This window comes from Vanessa cardui, chromosome 26 (genome assembly GCF_905220365.1).
Source record: "Vanessa cardui chromosome 26, ilVanCard2.1, whole genome shotgun sequence".
NCBI lineage: Eukaryota > Metazoa > Arthropoda > Insecta > Lepidoptera > Nymphalidae > Vanessa > Vanessa cardui.
In genome coordinates this window covers 3,460,873-3,481,673 of record NC_061148.1, presented here as the reverse complement: position 1 = coordinate 3,481,673, position 20,801 = coordinate 3,460,873, and the positions used below count along the sequence as shown (strand labels likewise).

Below are 20,801 nucleotides of genomic sequence, written 5' to 3'. Positions count from 1 at the left end.
ACCCGTGCCAAGCCGGGGCACTAGTGGTATTAATACAACTTCCGAAATTTATCGATTAATAAGTTACAAATAATTTACAAGGTTTTTTGACGTGACGAAATAGTGAAATTATTTCAATATAAAAGTGTTTAATTCGCACGTGCTATTGGCGAAATAATCTGTGGCTTTTTAGCACAAATAAAAGCCATAAAAAGTGTTAAAAGCCACAAAATGATGAATGAGGCGAATGAGCTGAGATAAATGTGCTTTCTGATGGTCAACACAGTCCGACGGCAAAGACACTGTAAAAAATATTAACCTTACCAATTTTGGGAGAACGTGTTATTTTTTACCAAGCCTATAGTGACACTGACTAACCCTTTTAAACGAAACACAACAATACTGAGTACTGCTGATTGGTGGTACAATTTCTGAAGAGTGGGTGATCCCCAAACGGACTTGCATGAAGCCCTACCACCAAGGTTTTCGATTAGTTAAATAATCATTAAACAATTACTAATGTGTCTGAGTGCAGCAGATGTTAAAGTAAAAACGTACTAAAGATAAAAGAACCGTTGATACTACGCGTCAGCTCTGCATACAACTAAAGATTAAGATCTTTATTTATAATATATAATATTCCACTTAACTAATTAAATCTACTTTCATTTTGCATGAAAAATATCGTCGACAGTTAATACGCAAATTTTAGCCAATCCACAATGAGTATCATAGATTATTCAAGATTTCGACCATTGATATCGCGTGAATTCAATCAAAGTTGTTTATTTAACTTTTCTCTTCTTGTGGTTGAAATTGGCTATTTGAGTATGTTTTTCTTAAGTAATTATATGTTGAATGAATGCAAAATGACTACCAATTATCATATTTTCGTTAATTTATATTCAAATTATGCCCTTTCGTTGCTAATGATAATTTTGTTAACATGTATAATTATGGGAGTAAACATTTCTATCAAATTATTATTATTACGTTTATAAGAGTTGTTGTGGATTTTGAAAATTTAGAATTGTCCTTATTTAAATTACATGAATAATGGGCTAATGTTTTTAAGCCACTTGTGTCGATTAATTAATTAATGCCGGATCTGTGCCTTTTTTAAGTCTGTTGCATTTTTTTCTTAACCAGTGTTAATGATTTGACCATAAATAAAGATATATTTTTTTTAAATACTGACGTTTAAAATGTAAATTTCTTTATCTTTAATAATTTGTTAAAAATATCTTTACAAATTTGTGTTTTTTTTTTCTAAAGTAGCAATGGTAAGATTACCATCCAATACTTAACAGCGGGGCTCCGATTCTTTTGCGTAACGGATACCTTACTAGGGTATTTGGTGTTTTGGTCTAGACATTGATGTCATGTCTTATCATTTATGTTAAATTAAACTGTTATGGTCCGGCGCATAGCGATTAAAATAACATTTTTATATTCTAGTGCATTAAAGTTTTATAAACTTGGCTACCATAAATTAATAGCGTATATCTGTATAATATATGAATAAGAATAATTTTATAACATTATGTACAACTGCAACAAGACGCTATTAAAATAATAATTATTATATTAAATATTAAATAAAACGGCAGATGTCGAGGCACGCTCGGGTGAAGCTCCTTTCGCTACATGTATTTAACTGAACATTAACAAAAAGCAAAATGTAATAAGAAAATAATGAAACAAAAAAAATATACTTTTTCATTATCGAAAATAATCACATATTTCTTTAAGTATCAGGAAACGTCAATTTTTTGCATCAGGTCCTTCTCTTACCTTATTTATAGTTATTTCCGGTTTTGTGGGTTTACTGTCAAATCGGATTATAAGAGGGAGGGATAGGAGTGCTCCTGTGTGTGTGCATACATGTGGGGAACATAATATGTCCTGTTAGTTGGCTGTTCGTAACTTTCATGATCGAAATCAGGATGACACTGGCTTCCTTTAAAGTGAAACAGTATCATAAAAAACAAAAATATTTCACTCAATACATCGTATTTTTTTCCACGATCAATCCACCAATCATGGAACAGAGTAGGAGATGAAAAAGGTCCTCATCCATTTATAGGGTGTTCTCTTAACTTTATATACGTTGTATCATCTATTAAACAAATAGCACTTACTACAAGCTTTATGACTGGAAACGCAGCTGATCACAATTCGAAAGGCTCGTTTGTATAAACGATAAAAAATAACAATGAAAAAGTGATAAAACAAACGAATGCTTAATACAAATTGAAATAGCACGGAAACGAGGAAAAAACACATAACTTTATAATATTTCCGTCCATTAAGGGTTATGGATATGAAGAGTATAGAATCGTAGAGATGACATGAGGAATAAATACTACAAGATAGAAGCGCTTTCTTTCTCACATGTTCCACCAAACATCGTTTCGGTTGAACGGTTTTTTGAGCCAGCCAAGGGATCAGTTATTATAACAAATTTCCACAAATATTTTTAGCTTTGCCATTTCAATATTTGTTAAAAATACATTGGTAGAGAAGGCATACTGTTCAATATAAGATTATATAAATGATAAAAAAGCGTGAAGCTAATACTTGTTGACTTCCAGGCAGGACTAACATGACTTTGTATTTTTAAATATTTAAAATAGTAACTATGTACTAAGTTTCTAACCGATTTTTTTCGGTAGAATTTGCATCCGAATCGATGGTTGCTTCACTTAATATTGTGAAATAACGATTCGAAAGTGCTTGTAATAGTCTACTTGACTAAAGTTTATTTTGATTTTATTTAATTTTATATAAAATCTTAAGGTATGTGGCTCATTGGTGATGATGATGAAGTGTTAATATTTCTTATCGTTAATTTTATCCTTTTCTTTTTAAACATGTGATTTGTCAAGTTTTCTAAAGTAAATCAAAAATATTCAATATAATTATTGTTAGAAAGTTTAAGACGCTTCTATTATCTTCGTAGCTCTGTGGCTAAGATAATGTCGGAGCTTATACTTTATTGCTAGTAAAACAAACCGTTCTTAAACTTTAATTATGTCATTTGATATTAGGTTTGAAGTAATTGTCATTATTTATCGTGTCAAATCTTCAGCTTCAATTTACTCTAAGTAATCAGCTTAGAGTATCGTTTGAATCTTTTGACTGTTTACATTTAACAAGTTATTAAAAAACAAAAAAAAAACTTGTAGAAAAGAACTGTTTTTTTAGTTAAGAAGGTTTCATGTTCTTGTATTAAAAATTACACTTTTTTGTATATTATTCTTTGGGAGCTAAGAAGGCCTAGTAGTTAGAAAGTGTGCATCTTAACCAATAATTTCAGGTTTAAACTACAAGAACCACTATATATATATGCTTAATTTGGGTTAATAATTCATCTCATGCTCGGCGGTGATAAAAAACATCGTAAGGAAACCTGCATGTGTCTAATTTCATTAAAATTCGGCTACATGTGCATTCCACCAAACCGCATTGGAACAGAGTGATAGAATATGTTCCAAACCCCTCTCCTTATTGGGAGAAGAGGCCTTAGCTCAGCAGTGGGAAACAGTGGTTTACAGGCTTTCTTTGTATATAAATTTTAGGAAAACTGGACAACCATTTAAATTCCAATTCTTTTGTCAGTCAAGTCGACTACTACGCATATTTTTAATATTAAACTTGGTTACCAAATTCTAATTTTTATTTTTGATTGGGTTATACTTAACTGTTCTGTATACAATAAATGTATGTATATATATATATATATATATATATATATATAATATATATATATATATATATATATATATATATATATAAATATATATATATGTAAGAATTCCATATAACATATTTTCGTCGTAGGATCAATCTTTGATTATATTGAAAATAATAGATTTTAGCACGAGTTACCACTCCACGTTATGAATTTTGATGGGTCATCAGAGTAAGAAACGACATAAGTGCGGTTCAGATTTATAATTATTTTAGTGTCACGTCACTTTTTTTATTTTTTCTAGGTAGGTGATGATGTAAATAGCCCATCTGATGGTAAGAGAGCGAGCATTCCTCATGTCATCATTCGCCACCAACTTTGAGATGTTTGGGTGGTGGCACAGTCCTACTAATTGCTGTTAATCGTTTAAGGTAGTGGGTAGCTAATTTTATATTATATAAATATAAATATGAGACAATATCACATACATTACTCTGATCCCAAGTAAGTAGCTAAAGCACTTGTGTTATGGAAAATCAGAAGTAACGACGGTACCACAAACACCCAGACCCAAGACAACATAGAAAACTAATAATAATCTACATACATTGACTCGGCCGGGAATCGAACCCGGGACCTCAGAGTGGCGTACTCATGAAAACCGGTGTACACACCACTCGACCACGGAGGTCGTCAAAAAATTATTGTATGTATGAAATAAAAAAAAATAACTAACATGACTGTATTTTTAAATGTTGAAAGAAAGTAACTACTGAGTTTCTTTCTAGTTCTCCTCGGTGGAATCTACTTTCCGAACCGGTGATAGCTTCACTTAATATAGTTGTTAAATGAAGATACAAAAGTGCTTGTAAACGCCTACTGGATTTAGTTAGACAGTTAGTGAGTTTTTTCATTCTCTCACTCAGTCAGGAACTCATTGTAATTCAAACTAAAACACCATATAGTACACGAGTTATTTGTCATTTTAAATTATTTAAAATATTAATATTTTTTTGTTACTATTATTTATTTTGAAGTGGAGGAGCTATTTTTCTAGTAATATAAGGTTGGATTGAGAGTCGAGATGGCCCAGTGGTTAGAATGCGTGCATCTTAACCGATGATTGCGGGTTCAAACCCAGGCAAGCACCGCTGATTCATGTGCTTAATTTGTCTTTGTAGTTCATCTCGTGCTCAGCGTTGAAGGAAAACATCGTGAGGAAACCTGCATGTGACAAATTTCATAGAAATTCTGCCACATGTGTATTCCATCAACCCGCATTGGAACAGCGTGGTGAAATATGTTCCAAACCTTCTCCTCAAAGGGAGAGGAGGCCTTTAGCCCAGCAGCTGGAATTTACAGACTGTTGTTGTGTTGTTGTTATTGTATAAGGTTGGATTTGTTTAGAACCAAGCGTTACATCTCTGTACTATACATTAAAAATCGATTTTCTATACCAACTTATACATCCACCTCTTTATACTCATTATGTTTCTTCTGACAGAGTAAGCTTGGGCGATCCCAATTTGGTGACATCGGTTTTGTAACGAATATTTCTAATAAATATCGGTCCTGATATCCGATTTTAGATATCCTGTCTTTGTTTAACTTAACATCGTACGATATGTGTGAAAGAGATGAAAAGAATGTGATATCGAGATAACATTCGCTTCATCTCTTTCTCACATAGGATAAATGTAAAGTTAAAGAGAGATAGAGAATATTTTACAAGTTTAATGTTATCGTACTTTAGGGATGTGATATCCATATAAAATTTTCTTCATCTCTTTCTCACATAAGGCTTAACTGTAAAGTTAAAGAGAGATAGAGAATATTTCATGACTTTGAATGCTTTGACGTATTAAAAGGATATTCACAGTTGATTAGATTCGGTGAAAACGGTTGCTCGTCATCATCAAATCGATCACATGTGATGTTCCGAAGACTTCCGATTATAGATTAGTTTCGATATATGGGACAGATGCCATAGACATTTGTCTATGTATGAAATATATTGTAGAGTGTATTATGGGTTTAAATAAAAAACAAATAAATATTTTATGATTTTATTATAGTACGCATTTCTATACCACAGGTAATTCGCCATGGCCCATAAGACAACATATAAAAGTTTAGTTTTGTTATATTTTTTTAATAAACCTACTTATTTTATGCAGTGTTCGTAACACAAGAAGCTTTCACATTTTCTACAACATAATAATAAACTATATCGATTAATGTAATATGAATAATAATAATATATTTATAATTTTCCTAATTTAACGTCTAAATCAGTAGACTTTCAAAATTCATACAAATTTATTTACAAGGGCAAATCCATTTTTACACAATACAGATTAAAAACAAACTTACAGATTATACATTTCTATTTACATTGATACTTTTCCCAAATGGGGGCTCACCATTTAAAGGCTATGTGATTAGCATATCATTTCTAATCATTTACACTACTAAAATACACAGACAACATTTCATTATTATAATTATATTTATAAATGATCCGGTAACCTCACAGCCACGGAAAAGTATCATACATATAATACAACAGTACAGATAATGTATAGTATTATAATTAAGGTCTTAATCCGATTATTAAAATTATCATTTTAAAAAAAAGAAACATCAAGAAGCGTCGACACAGATAAAAAAGAACGTTTCGCGCCAATTTATCTGTCAAAAGTTATTGATATGTCTACAATCTATAATAGACAAACAATATTGTTATTTTACAATTATTTACATGAAGTTTAAAGCACAGTTTCATTGGTACACGTACGTGGTCCGTTAACGAGTGAATACCTACTGGAACCACCGTTTCTACTCGTCACAGCGCCCCTTATAAACAACTCCTTAAAAGTCTCACGAAACTGACGCGACATACCACAGTATATCGCGAAATTAATTGGATACGAAACAATTATGAAGAAATTCGTTATTAATATAAGTATATTAGCAATATGATAATCTAATATTTCGACTAGCGTGCTAGATATTATGTGTAGTATTGTAACAACTGCCACGGGAATTTCGACCATAAGGAATACAGTTACAACGACGATAAGCATTAGAGTCGTGCAATTCGAATCTCTGAGACGTTTGCATTCAGATTTACGGTTCTCTTTGAATAATTTCTGTCTGTTTATCTGAGCTGTTCTCATTGCCCTAAACAGCAAAACGTTTAATACGACGAGAGATGTACAAGGTATTAAATGGACGAATAGAACACGAAATGCGAAGTACGTTATGAAATAGGCGTCTAGTGACAGCGTGTGGACCCAGGGCGCCATTTGAACCTGAAAATAACAAAAATATATGAAAAACATATACATGATTTTATATATTTACGTACAGTTCAAATTCATTCCTTTAACAAGTTGTAAACTCTTATTACCTTTTGAATCTAAACATCAAATTATTGTGACGATGTCTAGTCAATATGTCAGTCTCAATCGGTAAAGCAGATACACGAAAATAGATCTTAAGGTGACGAACCTTTTCTTACCCCGACTGTACTATAGAGTATACCTTATTATATTATATTTAAAATATTAGTGTTTCTATCAATCAAATAAAATATTTATTCAAGTAGGCCTTTACAAACACTTTTGAAGCGTCTTTCACAGATTTGAATCGACAGAAACTCAGTAGTTACTCTTTATCATTTGAAATGCAAAGTTTTCATAATTTTAATCCAAATCCTGCTTGGAAGTCAACAGGAATTAGCTCCACGCTTTAATCATGTATATAATCTTTTGTTGAATAATTTCATTAAGTTTATTCCATAAACCATTTAAATTTATGAATCGGTGCAATTAAATAAATATATATAATCTGATAAGTAGTGTTTCGTATTCATTATGTGTTCGGAATTTCATATGCAGTAATTTTGAATGTTGAAATTCATATGTGTATTCACCAACCCACATAGAAGCATGCTGAAAAAAGCTTCCCAACAGTGGGTCAGTGGGATATATAACAGACAGTATAATGTGTACGTCTGTAGTTGCAAACTAATGGTAGTTTCTTATACAATTTATTTTTATATTCTTATATAACGTCATATGAAGCGAAACGCGAAAGAAGTTGGTATTAACTCAATAAAAGCTTAATTATCTACAGAGTAATTAAGTCAAGAGTTAACTTAGTTGAGTTAATCTAAATTTACATTATTCAAGGGTCAGGAAGTGTCTATGACTTGGGAAGTTTACTTAACATTTATTAATCAATTACAATGTATTAAAATATAATTTAATCTATTATAAAAATTGTATAAGTGTTTAATATTAATGAAACAAATTAATAAGACATTTTGTTGGTACTGATTTTCATTTATTTTAAGAGTAACTATGAGAGTTTCTTAACCAATTCAAAAATGCTTTATTGTAAAGTTTACTTGATTATATATTTCTTCCAAGCATCAATAGTTAGTATTGTTGTGTATCGTTTTGAAGGGTGAGTGAGCCAGTGTAATTACAGACACAGAGGACATAACATCTTAGCTCCGAAGGTTTCCAGAACATTGACAATATAAGGTATGGTTATTATTTCTTACAACGACATCGTCTATAGGTGGTATCAGTACCAATGGTATGTGGTCAGCCACATACCCTAAGGTAATCGATTTGCAAACCTAACATTTTAATAAATTTGTTTTGAAGTAATGTTAAGTTTAATAGGTAGAAGTTGCCTCATTTTTTTTTTGGTATAAGAGCTTTGGAATCGTTGTGTTCTAAATATTACACAATTACATTATATATTATATTAATACATATTTAGAATGGAAATACTATCAAAAACTGTTAACAATAAAATCAATAGTTAAAATTTTGTCAAACGAAAGAAATTTTTAACTAAATTTATGTAGATGGCAATTTTATATTTACCCTGCAAACTTCCTCAAAATGGCCGCGCCATACCGTCACATGTGGCACGTACTGGTGGTCAAAGAAGCGTGGCAGCTGGTGGAGGAAGGCAGCTATACCGATATAGATGAGACACTTCTTTACTCGAGGCATTGTACACCTGGAAAACATGGAGATAAGTGAGCCAGTGGAAAGACGATAATATGACTAAGAACGACTTCATAGTTTGTCACGTGTTTGTAAGGAAAATTTTGGTAAAACTCAGACAAATTCCAAGGAAGGAAGGCACGCTCGAATTCCAAATTAGGATAGTTTGTAACTTGATTTTCCAATCGATTCTTGTAACATGAGATAATGATTCGACGGTACGTTTACGCAAATTGAAAAAGACTTTGTTTTTGCCTAATTTTCCCTTTACCTTGTGATTCTCCAGACCGAATTTGACCAATTTTGTATTATGGTTTGCTTTCCCAAGTGCTCTTTGTAATTTCACAATGTACCAAAGAAGTGTTAAGAGTTAAACTTAAGACTGAGATTAAGATTTTTTTATAAGAAACATGAATTAATATTCCATCTGCCGGATCATGACTTTGATTCAAAGACCTGAGTTTATTCTTTATTTTCTAGGGGCTACACCATTGATGAGGCATTTTATAGTAAGCCTTTGTATTTAAAAGATCGATCGAAAAATTGTGAAACATACTGCTTACAATTTAAGGTATTATATTTTTCTGTAGATCTATTGAAGTAAATTGTAAAAAATCTAATCTAATATAACCGAAATATTATAATCTATCGATATTGTATATGTTACATTTTAAATTAAATGAACATTCAAAACCTTTCGGTTCGATATTTATACATATACGAGTATATATTATTATATATGTGTATAGAGTACATTAATAAAAACTCCAAAATTGTCTATAAATGCGATTTACAGGGAAGGGTTCTGTAAATATTTCAATACGAGAACTTTATAGGGCGATGGATTGTACCTTCAAAAGCACAAACAAGTAGATTAAATAGGCATCATGGTGAAAAATTCAGGCCGTCCTCGCCTTGAGCGGTACTTTGTACTTAGCTTTGGAACGAATTATTTTACATTCTCTTATATTTAAATGCCATTATAGTAGCATATATAGAGTAACAGCCTGTAAGTTTCCCACTAAGGCTAAGACCTCGTCTTCCTTTAAGGAAGAAGCGTATGACATGTGAAAAATTTCGTTTAAATTAGACAAAAAAAAACACATGTAGGTTTCACGATGTTTTACCTTATCGGCAAGCTCTAGCTAAATGAATTATAAACATAAATTAAGCACATGAAAATTCAGTGGTGGTTTGATCCCGCTATCTTCGGTAAAGATGTACGCGTTCTAACCACTGGAACATTTCGGCTCTTATTACAAACCATATATTAAATATCATAATTAAAGTATGCCTGATATAAGATAGTACGAATATTTCTTAAAATACTAGCTGTACTATGAAGTCAAAGCCTTTAAACCATTGCGTTATCGAAGCTTCTTTATTTATAAGAAGGCCGTTTCATGGAGATAGAATTTAAGTCGACATGAATATCGGATAAGCTTAAGGTTGACGGAGAAGACTTTATCGACTAAATCCGCTTGTGTTCTAAGTGTTTCTTATAAATGAATAAAGAATAAAAATTAATATAAATAAAGTACGTGTCATTTGTTTTGCAAGGCGTTTTACAGACAATATCGAAAATGACGGTAATGAAGTAAAAAAATAAAGGCCTCCTCTTCTATTAAGGAGAGGGTTTGAAACAAATTCCATCACGCTGTTCCATTGCGGGTTTATGGAATGCGCATGTGGCAGAATTTCGATGAAATTAGACACATGCAGGTTTCCTCACGATGTTTTCCTTCGCCGCTGAGCACGGAATGAATTATAAACACAAATTAAGCACATATATAGTGGTGCTTGTCTGGGTTTGAACCCGCAATCATCGATTAAGATGCACGCGTGCCAACCACTGGCCATCTCATGACGGTTATTGAAGGAAATTATTGTTAATTATAAATAGTGATCTGCCCGGTTTCGCACAGATGCAATACTGATACTAAGTGTACTGCAGAATATCAATATATACAAAAATCATAGCTTTTTGTTATTAGGAGATACAACCCGCTACAGATATATGTAGGATTAGACATTTCTTAAATTTTCTGATTTCTGTACTATATTGTCCATGTATTATATACAAAAACCTTCCTTTCAGATCACCCTTTCTTTAAAAAAAACCGCATCAAAATCCGTTGAGTAATTTTAAAGGTTTAAGTATACATAGGGACAGATAGCGGTAAGCGACTTTGTTTTATATTATGGAATGATTATTGACAGCAGTGATAAAAAATAACAATATATAAAGTTTATTATAGTAACAATGATGTTCTAGTAAACAGATATGTTATTATGGATATAACTTATCTGTTTATTAGAATATCATTGTATAGTAAAGCTAAATTTTAGTTAGAATTTTATTTAATACCTCCGTGAGATCGCTATAATTATAAACGGAGTGATTTGAAGTTATATCGCAGTCAATTTAAGACAATAATTATTTAAGCGATCATTAAAATTAGGAACCGTAAAACTTAATTGTATAGATCTTTAATCTTACACATAGGCAAAATATCTGTAACATTATCCTGTGTTCTTTTTTATGGAATAGTTTGACGGACGAGCATATGGGCCACCTGATTGTAAGTGGTCACCATCACCCATAGATAATGACGCTTTAAGTAATATTAACTATTGCTTACATCGACAATCCGCCACCAACCTTGGGAACTAAGATGCTATGTCTCTTGTGCCTGTAGTTACACTGGCTCACTCACCCTTCAAATCGGAACACAACAATACTGCGTACTGTTGTTTAGCGGTAGAATATCTGAGTGGGTGGTACCTACCCAGGCGGGCTAGCACAAAGCCCTACTACCAAGGAAAAGTGTTAACCAAATAGATTCGATACTGCTGCTGACATTTATTGAAAGAAATTTTAATAACCATTAATGTCATTCTAGAGAGCCAAGATGGCCCAGTGGTTAGAGCGCGTGTTAATTGATAATTGTGGGTTCAAACCTAGACAAGAATCACTGAACTTCCATGTAATTAATATGTATTTAAAATTAATTTCGAGCTGAATCCACATACCCAAATTGGAGCAGCGTGGTGGAATATGACTCTAAACTCTCCTTAAAGGAGGAGGAGGTAATTTACGAACTGTTACTATCCACTATCTACCTATATATAAATAAATATAAATAACATTATATTATCTCCAAAAATAGATTCAATCATGTTCGACTATCACGACGCAATCATCGGTCAAATCAAATAGCGCGCGCTTCCCCGGCTTCCTGTGAGACACTTCCGTCCTTTTACACGAAAACACTCCAACAGATCGCAGGAAATCGACCGGGAAGACGTTACACATCAATAACTTATCACTACATATAATAAAAAGTCCACCGGCCGTGTCTGTCTGTATGTCTGTTGGCGATAAACTCCAAAACTACTGAACAGATTGTTATGCGGTTTTCACTAATAGACAAAATGATGACGAATTTGGAATTAAATGTATTTAATTTTATCTTTATGTTTAAACTGAAATACAAAGCGTTATTTAAAATTATATAAAAGAGTGTTGCAATATATGAATATATTAATCGTTCGCCATGGTAAAATATTTGGTGATGGTGTTTTAATAATAATAATAAGTATTTTTTTTAATGTTTGCGGATGAGCATATGTGCCACCTGATGGTAAGTGGTCACCATCACCCATAGACAATGACGCTGTAAGAAATATTAACTTCCTTATATAGTCAATGTGCCACCAACTTTGGGAACTAAGATGCTATGTCCCCTGTGCCTGTAGTTACACTGGCTCAGTCAACCTTTAAACCGGAACACAACAAAACTGAGTACTGTTATTTCGCGGTAACCTACCCAGACGGGCTTGCACAAAGCCCTACCAAATTATTTTGATTGTGTTTTTCGTTTTGGATGTTATTTTTCTACAAAACATAAGCAATTTATATTTAATCGGTTTACCCGCGACTCTGATATATTTTTTTTAAATTATGTCGATACAAAAAATTCGAATACTTTCACACTGATGTGCTTAAGGAAGGAGTCTTGGAAACTTTACACCTGAAGAGGTGAAATAGGCGTTGAAAATTTGTATGGAAGACCGTCATTTTTAGGTTAAAAATATGATGTGAAATACAATACAATTTGGTAAGCGCAGGTTGTACATTAACGTAATATTTTGAGTTACTCTATACGAATTTTGACGACCTCCGTGGTCGAGTTGTGTGTACACCGGTTTTCATGGGTACGCCACTCCGAGGTCCCGGGTTTGATTCCCTGCCAAGTCGACGTGGATTAGGTACCATTAGTTTTTTATGTTGTCTTGGGTCTGGGTGTTTGTGGTGCCGTCGTTACTTCTAATTATCCGTTGCACAAGTGCTTTAGCTACTTACATTGGGATCAGAGTAATGTATGCGATGTTGTCTCATATATTATTTATTTATTTAAATATATATATTCTACATCCACGCGAGCAAAGCCGCGGATAACTGCTAGTGTTTATCTATTTTTTCATGCAAGCAAAGGTCGGTTCTTTTTATAAGATTATTGTGTAAATAATTATCTGTGCAGTAGAGCAATAAACGAATCCAGATTATACAAACGAATTTAACGAGTTTTTTATTATTTTGAGGTCAATTACATTTGTATCTTCTTTGATGTTCAACAAGATTTATAATCTGTGGTCGGAATTTAGCACGAATGAAGGTTTTATATCATTTTGAGTAGATCTGTTCGGAATTCGTATATATACTTCGGTGCCAGCCTGAAACGTTGGATTGTATATTTTTAAAACAACCTATGTTAACAAAAAAGTTCTTTAGCATATATTTAAACTAATTGATGATTGTTTATATTAAAGTTTTAAGTATTGAAATAAAACTAGTTTAAACGGATTTAAATCGCGTATATTAATTATTTTTATCATCCCAACGTTTCGAGCGCTTTACAGCGTTTGTGACCGTGACGAAATATTTTACGACGCGACTTAAATCCGTTTAAACTAGTTTTATTTCAATGTGTAATAATCGCGAAAATGAAAGACAGCTTTAAATATTTTCAAATAAATTTAGAAAATAGCTACTGTGCAAATCTTGACCGCTTGGAATGATGAGAATCCCAGCGGCATTTCCTCGTTGAATCGCAATTCCGAACCTCTGGATGAACAATGAACTAGATGACAGAAGAGGCAATTAGACGACGTATTATACGTTTAATAAAGATTTTAATGTCAATAAATAATGATTTGTTTATAGTTAAGGTTTTATTAATCTGTAAATAAAGTTTTATTACAAAAATAAATAATAATCATGACATAGTTTTCAGTATGTGTTATTATCAATTTTTATATTAGTTACTCTGGAATTTAATAATTAGCAAAGAGTAATAAAATACATAGAGGAAGAGATCGCTACGTAGCAATAAGGCCGCCTTTTGCACCTCATGCTGCTTTTGCAGGTGCAATAAAGAATTAATTAATAAATAAGTATTATTTAGAATAAATAAAGTAACAAAAAATATAAAAAAAATAATGTGTATAAAACCTCTTTTGCTAGGTAAGTATATAAAAAAAACTGAATATTTTCCCACGTAATACAATCAAAAGGTAATAATCGTAAAACCCGACATTGCAAACACCGCCGGCCTATATTACTGGGTCGCATAATATTGGGGTCGTAAATGATTTTTATTTTGGGCAGAATGAAACTATATTGGGATTAGTATGTGCATATTAAGGAACGATTATTTTAAGTGTCGTTATCATGAATCAGTCTTGTGATATACGTGTTGTAGTATGACGATATTTTTAATTGCTAATTTATTTAAATACTAGTATAGTATAGACCAAAGATAATGTTTTCTTCTTATTTCAAGACCTAACAAGCTCTATTAGACTCTTAATTTAAGATTTAGACTCAGAGGGTACAATTGTTACCAATTCTTAAAGTAACATTATGTGTAATAAAGTTAATTAACTTCCTGTAAATATCTCAAAGGTGGGCTAAGGAATCTTCTCCATTTGCAAAAGCAAAGAAGGTTTGCATTTTATTCCATCACACTTCTCATAATATGTACATACGTTGAATCAGCAAACATCTGTCAAAATGCACGCGTTTTGACGACTACGCCATCTCGACCTACATTATTTATATTATAAAGCAATGAAGTTTAGTTATAGTTTTAATGATTCATACAGATGTTTTGAACTGTATAATCATGTTATAATGTTTAGAGTACGGTCTGAAAAATAAATAAGGTTGGACGCGTCTGTTTTAGCAGCATTAGCGTAATTTACAAATTTTGTTTACGATGTTTTTCTTAAGAAAATCATTAAAATAAATGTGTTCTATTTTTGTTCACGGCTAAGTATAGTACGACACAACTTTGATGTAGCATTTGCAAAATTCGTAAAACTGATCACATCCGAATGAAGTACGCTATTTGAAATTATCAATTATTTCTTATGCGAATATGATCTTTACACAAACGTAATAACTTGTAATATCATATGGCATATAATAAATACAATGTATATTCGTCAATTTGACACGTCAATTTACATGCACTAGCTTTCTCGGCTTAAACTGACGCGGGAATCTATAGCGACGAATAGCGTCGAATGGCGCGATAGGGAGATATTTCTATTGGTTGTATAAATCGGCATAAATCGGTTTTATTGAATTTGCCGATGCTACATCTAAGTTGTGTCGTACAATACATATGTGAGTTCTGTGACATTTATAGTAATGTTTGTAAAATAATTAATTAAAAAAATATATATGAAAGGAATATAATTATTAGATTTCATTCTAGTTACATAATCAATAGCCAGTTCCAAACGCAAGAGAACTAAAGTCAGATAAACCAAATTATGTTGGCGAATTGAAGCGATTTAATTGGTCGAGTAAATTTGTTTGTAAATTTGTCCAAAAAAAAGTATATTAGGTAATATAAGTCGTAAATATAGTAGTAAGTACTTACACAATTTATTATTTCTATTTTCGATTAAATCAATTGTCATACGCGTATCAATGATAATAATCATGAAATTGTATAATGCAAATAAGTTTTTGTAAAAAATGATTACGACAATGATTAGTAAATATTAATATTTCCAAAATATGTAAATAATTATTTATTTATTTATTATTATTTATCTATTGAATTTATATGAATTTTAAATTAAGCAAAAATGTAAATGTTAAGTTTTAAATTTAATACCACAAATTAGATTATTGATAAATGAAAGTATTGTAACTGCAAAAAGGAGTAGAATACATGGCTTTTTTATTTTATTTATTTATTATTTTATAATTGGTCGAGAGCTTGAATAATATATGATATTCATTATGAATTTGCGAAAAGTTACATCTTGAATATAAGCGTAGCTGTTATTGAAACTTTGGAAGTAAAATTGGAGTGGATATAAATATTTACGTCGAATTATCGTATTATAAATAATGATACATTAAAGATGAGAACGCGTACATCTTAACCGATGATTTCACGTTCAAATTCAGGCAAGCAACGCTGAATTTTTACGTGCTTAATTTGTGTTTATTACCATCACGTGCTTGGCAGTGAAGTAATGCTTCGTGAGGAAAAGTGCTTGTGTCTAATTTCAACGAAATACTATCATGTGGTGGAATATGTTCCTATACTTCTCCTCAAAAAGGAAGACCTTTGCCTAGCAGTGGGAAATTTAGAGACTGTACTTGTTATTAATCAAAACTGTCGAAGACAGAAGTAGTGTACAATATAATAGAACCATTGGCATATTGCGTGGGTTACGCGATTTGAAAATAAAGAAAACCTAGACTCTCATAATTTTGAAAAAAGAATTCGCAACTCGATCGTCACTGAAAATGTGATTTTATTTTGACAACTAACAATATTAATAATATATAAAGCATTAAAGATTAATTTTAAACATACACGTAACTCTAATACCGTTAACGCTGAATGTTATACTGTTAAAGTGGTTTTATTTATATATAGTAGGACGGCATATGGACTCTTGAGCCAACTGATGGTTATTGGTTACGTTTGGCCAAAGATGTTGGCGCCAACACCAATGCCAATTTGGGAGCTAAGTTGTCCCTCGTGCTTACATATATAGAAACTGTATATAGTCCATACGTAAACCCAAGTAAGATTTTCCTATGTAACATACATTTTTTTCATTAAGAATTCACTCCCTGAAAATTATATACAGGATGAAAAATTGATTAGATGTTGTATAAATAATAAAAAAGTAATAAGTTAAGGATGGAAAAAAGGTTATATATGCGATACCATATTATTATTATGATAACAGAATTTTGCGTAGCGTTCAATCGATTGCATTGAAATTCCAAAATCAAAAATATTTTTATTCAAAAAGGCTCATAAAGGCACTTTCGAATCGTCATGTTCCATTTTTAAATTAAATGTAAATCCACCACCACTACGCAACACGCAAATGTATTAGTGTGAGTATTAAAAAAAAATATAGAGGCGATCCAATCAATTAATATTCCACTATCAATACGATTGTTACTAAAATAAATATATGTGATAAAATTACACTAGTAGAGGAAAAGCTAATATTTGGACGATGTGCGAATTATATCGAATCGAAAACACGCTCGTAAAACGTTAATTTCACTACGAACGCTCATGTTTACAAATAGCTTGTATAATATAAATAATGTTTTTTCAGCTTTCAAGTGTGTATACATGATATGGGTACGCGGTCGGGAAATGGATCGATATTACTTTATTTCTTACAGCACCTAGGTCTATGCCCTACCATCAGATAGACCAAATGTCACCGTGAGATTACAAAATTCGTTAGATTACTATCTGACGAGCAGATTGTAATCTTCCGTTCCATTAAATTTCCATTCTACGCCAGTTCACAATTTGACCGTTTCCAATCGATAGATTACAATATAGCGAAAAATAAAACGTTAAATTGCAATCATATATCACAGTTCACAATATTTAGACAGATTACAATCTGTCTCGTCAGATCGTGATCTAACATGTAATATTTTTAATAACGTTGTTATTTAAAAGTATAATTTATTTTTATTAAAAATATGAACTAAAACTAGTTACTGTATAAATCTTGACCGCGTGGAATGGTGGCAAGAATGTTAGCTGCGTTTCCCCGTTGAATCGCAAATCCGATCCTCTGGGCAAAAAACGAACCAGCTCTTCTGTCACCAGTGGAGGCAATTTTCAATAGCGTTTTTTGGTGTATATATCACCGTAAGATTACAAATACGTTTTTTTTTTTTACTACCCACTATATTTTTAATTATTAATGTAGAATGATTGTTAATACTTGATTTGTACTAGAACTGTATTCTCACCTAACACTCCAGACAAATCCCGGTGATTTATGGAGTGTATTATCCTTTGTAAACTTATGTAAAATGGTTTAAATAAAATAAATAAAAAAACGAATTTTGTAATCTTACGGTGCTATATATATCAAAAAACGTTACATGAGTACTATTTAAAATGTTACATGAGATTTAAAATATACAAAAAACGTTGCAAAGCATTGAAATTGTATTCCATCTCCCCCATTATCACGATTCTTTGCGTACTCATTTATCAGTACAAAGATTTCATTGCGCAGAAGATCTTGAAGTTCACCATTGTGTACAAACGCAGGTTATCTATGCTCTTATTTTTATAATCTTATGTGAAAGCATCCCGATATAACCGGAGTTAGTTCTAGTAGAGGACCATCAGATACAGTCCTGAAAAATATAATACATATACAACAGTTTGTTTATGGTATATTTTGGCGGACGAGCATACGGGCCATCTGATGGTAAGAAGTCACCATTACCCATAGACAATAATTCTGTAAGAAATATTAACTATTCCTTACATCGTCAATGAGCCACCAACCTTGGGCACTAAGATGTTATGTCCCTTGTGCTTGTAGTTACACTGGGTCACTCGCTCTTCAAACCGGAACACAACAATACTGAGTACTCTTATTTGGCGGTAGAATAACTGATAAGTGGATGGTACCTACCCAGATGGGCTTGCACAACGCCCTACTACCAAGTAGTTATTGTAAATAGTTTTGAATTAAAGTACTCTTACTTTTCGAAAAGTAAAACAAACAATCTTTCACGCATATATTATTAGCTTGTATGATTAAACAGTATAAATCATATCAATTACTTCATCGTAATGGATTCTCCACGATCGAGTCATGTTTGGAATTCGTAGTAAATTCTTGGAATTAATTGATACTCTGATGCACGGCGAACAGGCGAGATAAGTATCTATAGATATTCATGCGCTATGCTAATGTCGTATGTATATGTAAAGCCTATGAGAATCGAAGCAGGAATAGGTAAACAAACCATAGGTATTTCATGCAGTTTGATAATGGACCAGCTATACTGTGCTGTACTAAGAGTTTTTGAAGAATAATATATCTATTTAATATACAATTAGTTGTCGCGGCTTCTTTCGCGTTTTATGGGTTGACTAGCTTTACCCGCCCGCTTCGCTGGGCATTAGACGCAGAAAATATTTAAATTTTTATTTTTTAATTAACTTTTGAAAACTGATATCAGTCCGTCCGATATAAAAGAAATACTTATGACGAAATTCGACAAAAAATTAAGTGCACAGACAGACTCCAGAGATTTATATAGTAGTATAGATATAGATTATCATGTGTTAAGCCAAAAAAAAGCCTATGTCGTTCCGTGGAATACAAGTTTGCTTCATAGCAAATATCGTCAAATTCGATTTATTAGTTAGGCGGTGAAAGACAGATAGATATAGTTACTCTTACGTGTATAATATTAGTTAGTAGATTCTATTTTACTTAACTACTAAAGTGGATATTCATTTTAATTTTACTTCTAAGCGATATGTTCTTGTGAATATTATAGATTAGTCAAGCTCTCGACGATGATATCGTGTCAATTTGCTGTCAAATTTTATTTATTATACTTTTGTTTTGTATTTGGACTAGATTGTAAACCACTTATATCCTTGGGATATGTTTTTTTTTTGTGTATTTTGTAATAAAATTTTCCACTCATAGCTGAGTTAAGAGATGAGATCGCCCAGTGGTTAGAACGTATGCATCTTAACCGATGATTGCGAGTTCAAACCCGTGAAAGCACCACTATATATATGTGCTTAATTTGTGTTAATAATTCATCTCGTGCTTAGTTGTTGTTCCAACATTGGAACAGCGTCGTGGAATATGTTCCAAACCCTCGCCTTAATGGAAGAGGACGCCTTATCAAAGTAGTGGGAAATGTACGGCCTGTTACTTTACTTAGCTGAGTTAAGAGTGAAGAAAACGTATATAAAAGACGAAATAAGGTCTCAACCTTATATCCAAGGATAAGTATAAAACAGTATTAGTGCTCGAATATTTATAAAGGCCAAGCGAAGAGTACGAAACGGAGTACGAAAATATGTCAAAGTATATCAAAAAAGAATGACAGTCGAAAGAAGTAGCTTTCTGAATAATCCAACTCTGGCAGAGTCAAAAGGATTATTTATTAAATGATGTACGAATTATTTTCTTATCACAGTCTTAGTATGGTCTACGTTTAGTACGTTCAAATCACTTAAATAGATTAGTAAAGTAACAACTGTAAATTTCCCACTGCTGAGATAAGGCCTCCTCTTCTATTAATGAGAGGGTTTGGAACATTGTGGGATTGAACCCACAATCATCTGTTAAGATGCACAAGTTCTAACCACTGGGCCATCTCAGCTTAATATTAAATAGATTTTTCCATTATTATCATTGTTCAACCATACTTGTTTTAAGTATATTTTGAGGAAAAGACAATTACATATATTATAAGACAAAATGCTTTATAGATTCCACTGGATTTTTCACATATGCACAGTGGTGGATTTGCCAATAGGCTAAGTAGGCTGGAGCCTAGGGCGGCATATTTAGAGGGGCGGCAAATTTAGCCCAAATTTGTTATTGTCTTACAGAAATAAAAAAACAAAAAACTAATAATTTTATGTTTAATGTTATAATTACGTTCATAATCCGTATACTCGTCAAAACATAGCGGGTTGGAAAAATAATCTCGTAACTGACTGAAATATCACTTACTTTATAATCAT

The 20,801-nt window shown here is 32.0% G+C and overlaps 1 protein-coding gene across 1 annotated transcript in view; it reads right to left on the bottom strand.

The window, feature by feature from the left end:
- Nucleotides 1-5,725: 5,725 nt before the first annotated feature.
- LOC124540776 (sex peptide receptor) overlaps nucleotides 5,726-20,801 on the bottom strand; it is a 221,813-nt gene continuing 206,737 nt past the window's right edge. Inside the window, exons 6-7 of the mRNA XM_047118485.1 lie at nucleotides 8,578-8,716; nucleotides 5,726-6,987 (exon numbers count right to left, since the gene is read on the bottom strand). Of these exons, the coding sequence (XP_046974441.1) occupies nucleotides 6,442-6,987; nucleotides 8,578-8,716 (685 nt within the window). The 3' untranslated portion in view covers nucleotides 5,726-6,441. The remainder of the gene's footprint in view (nucleotides 6,988-8,577; nucleotides 8,717-20,801) is intronic.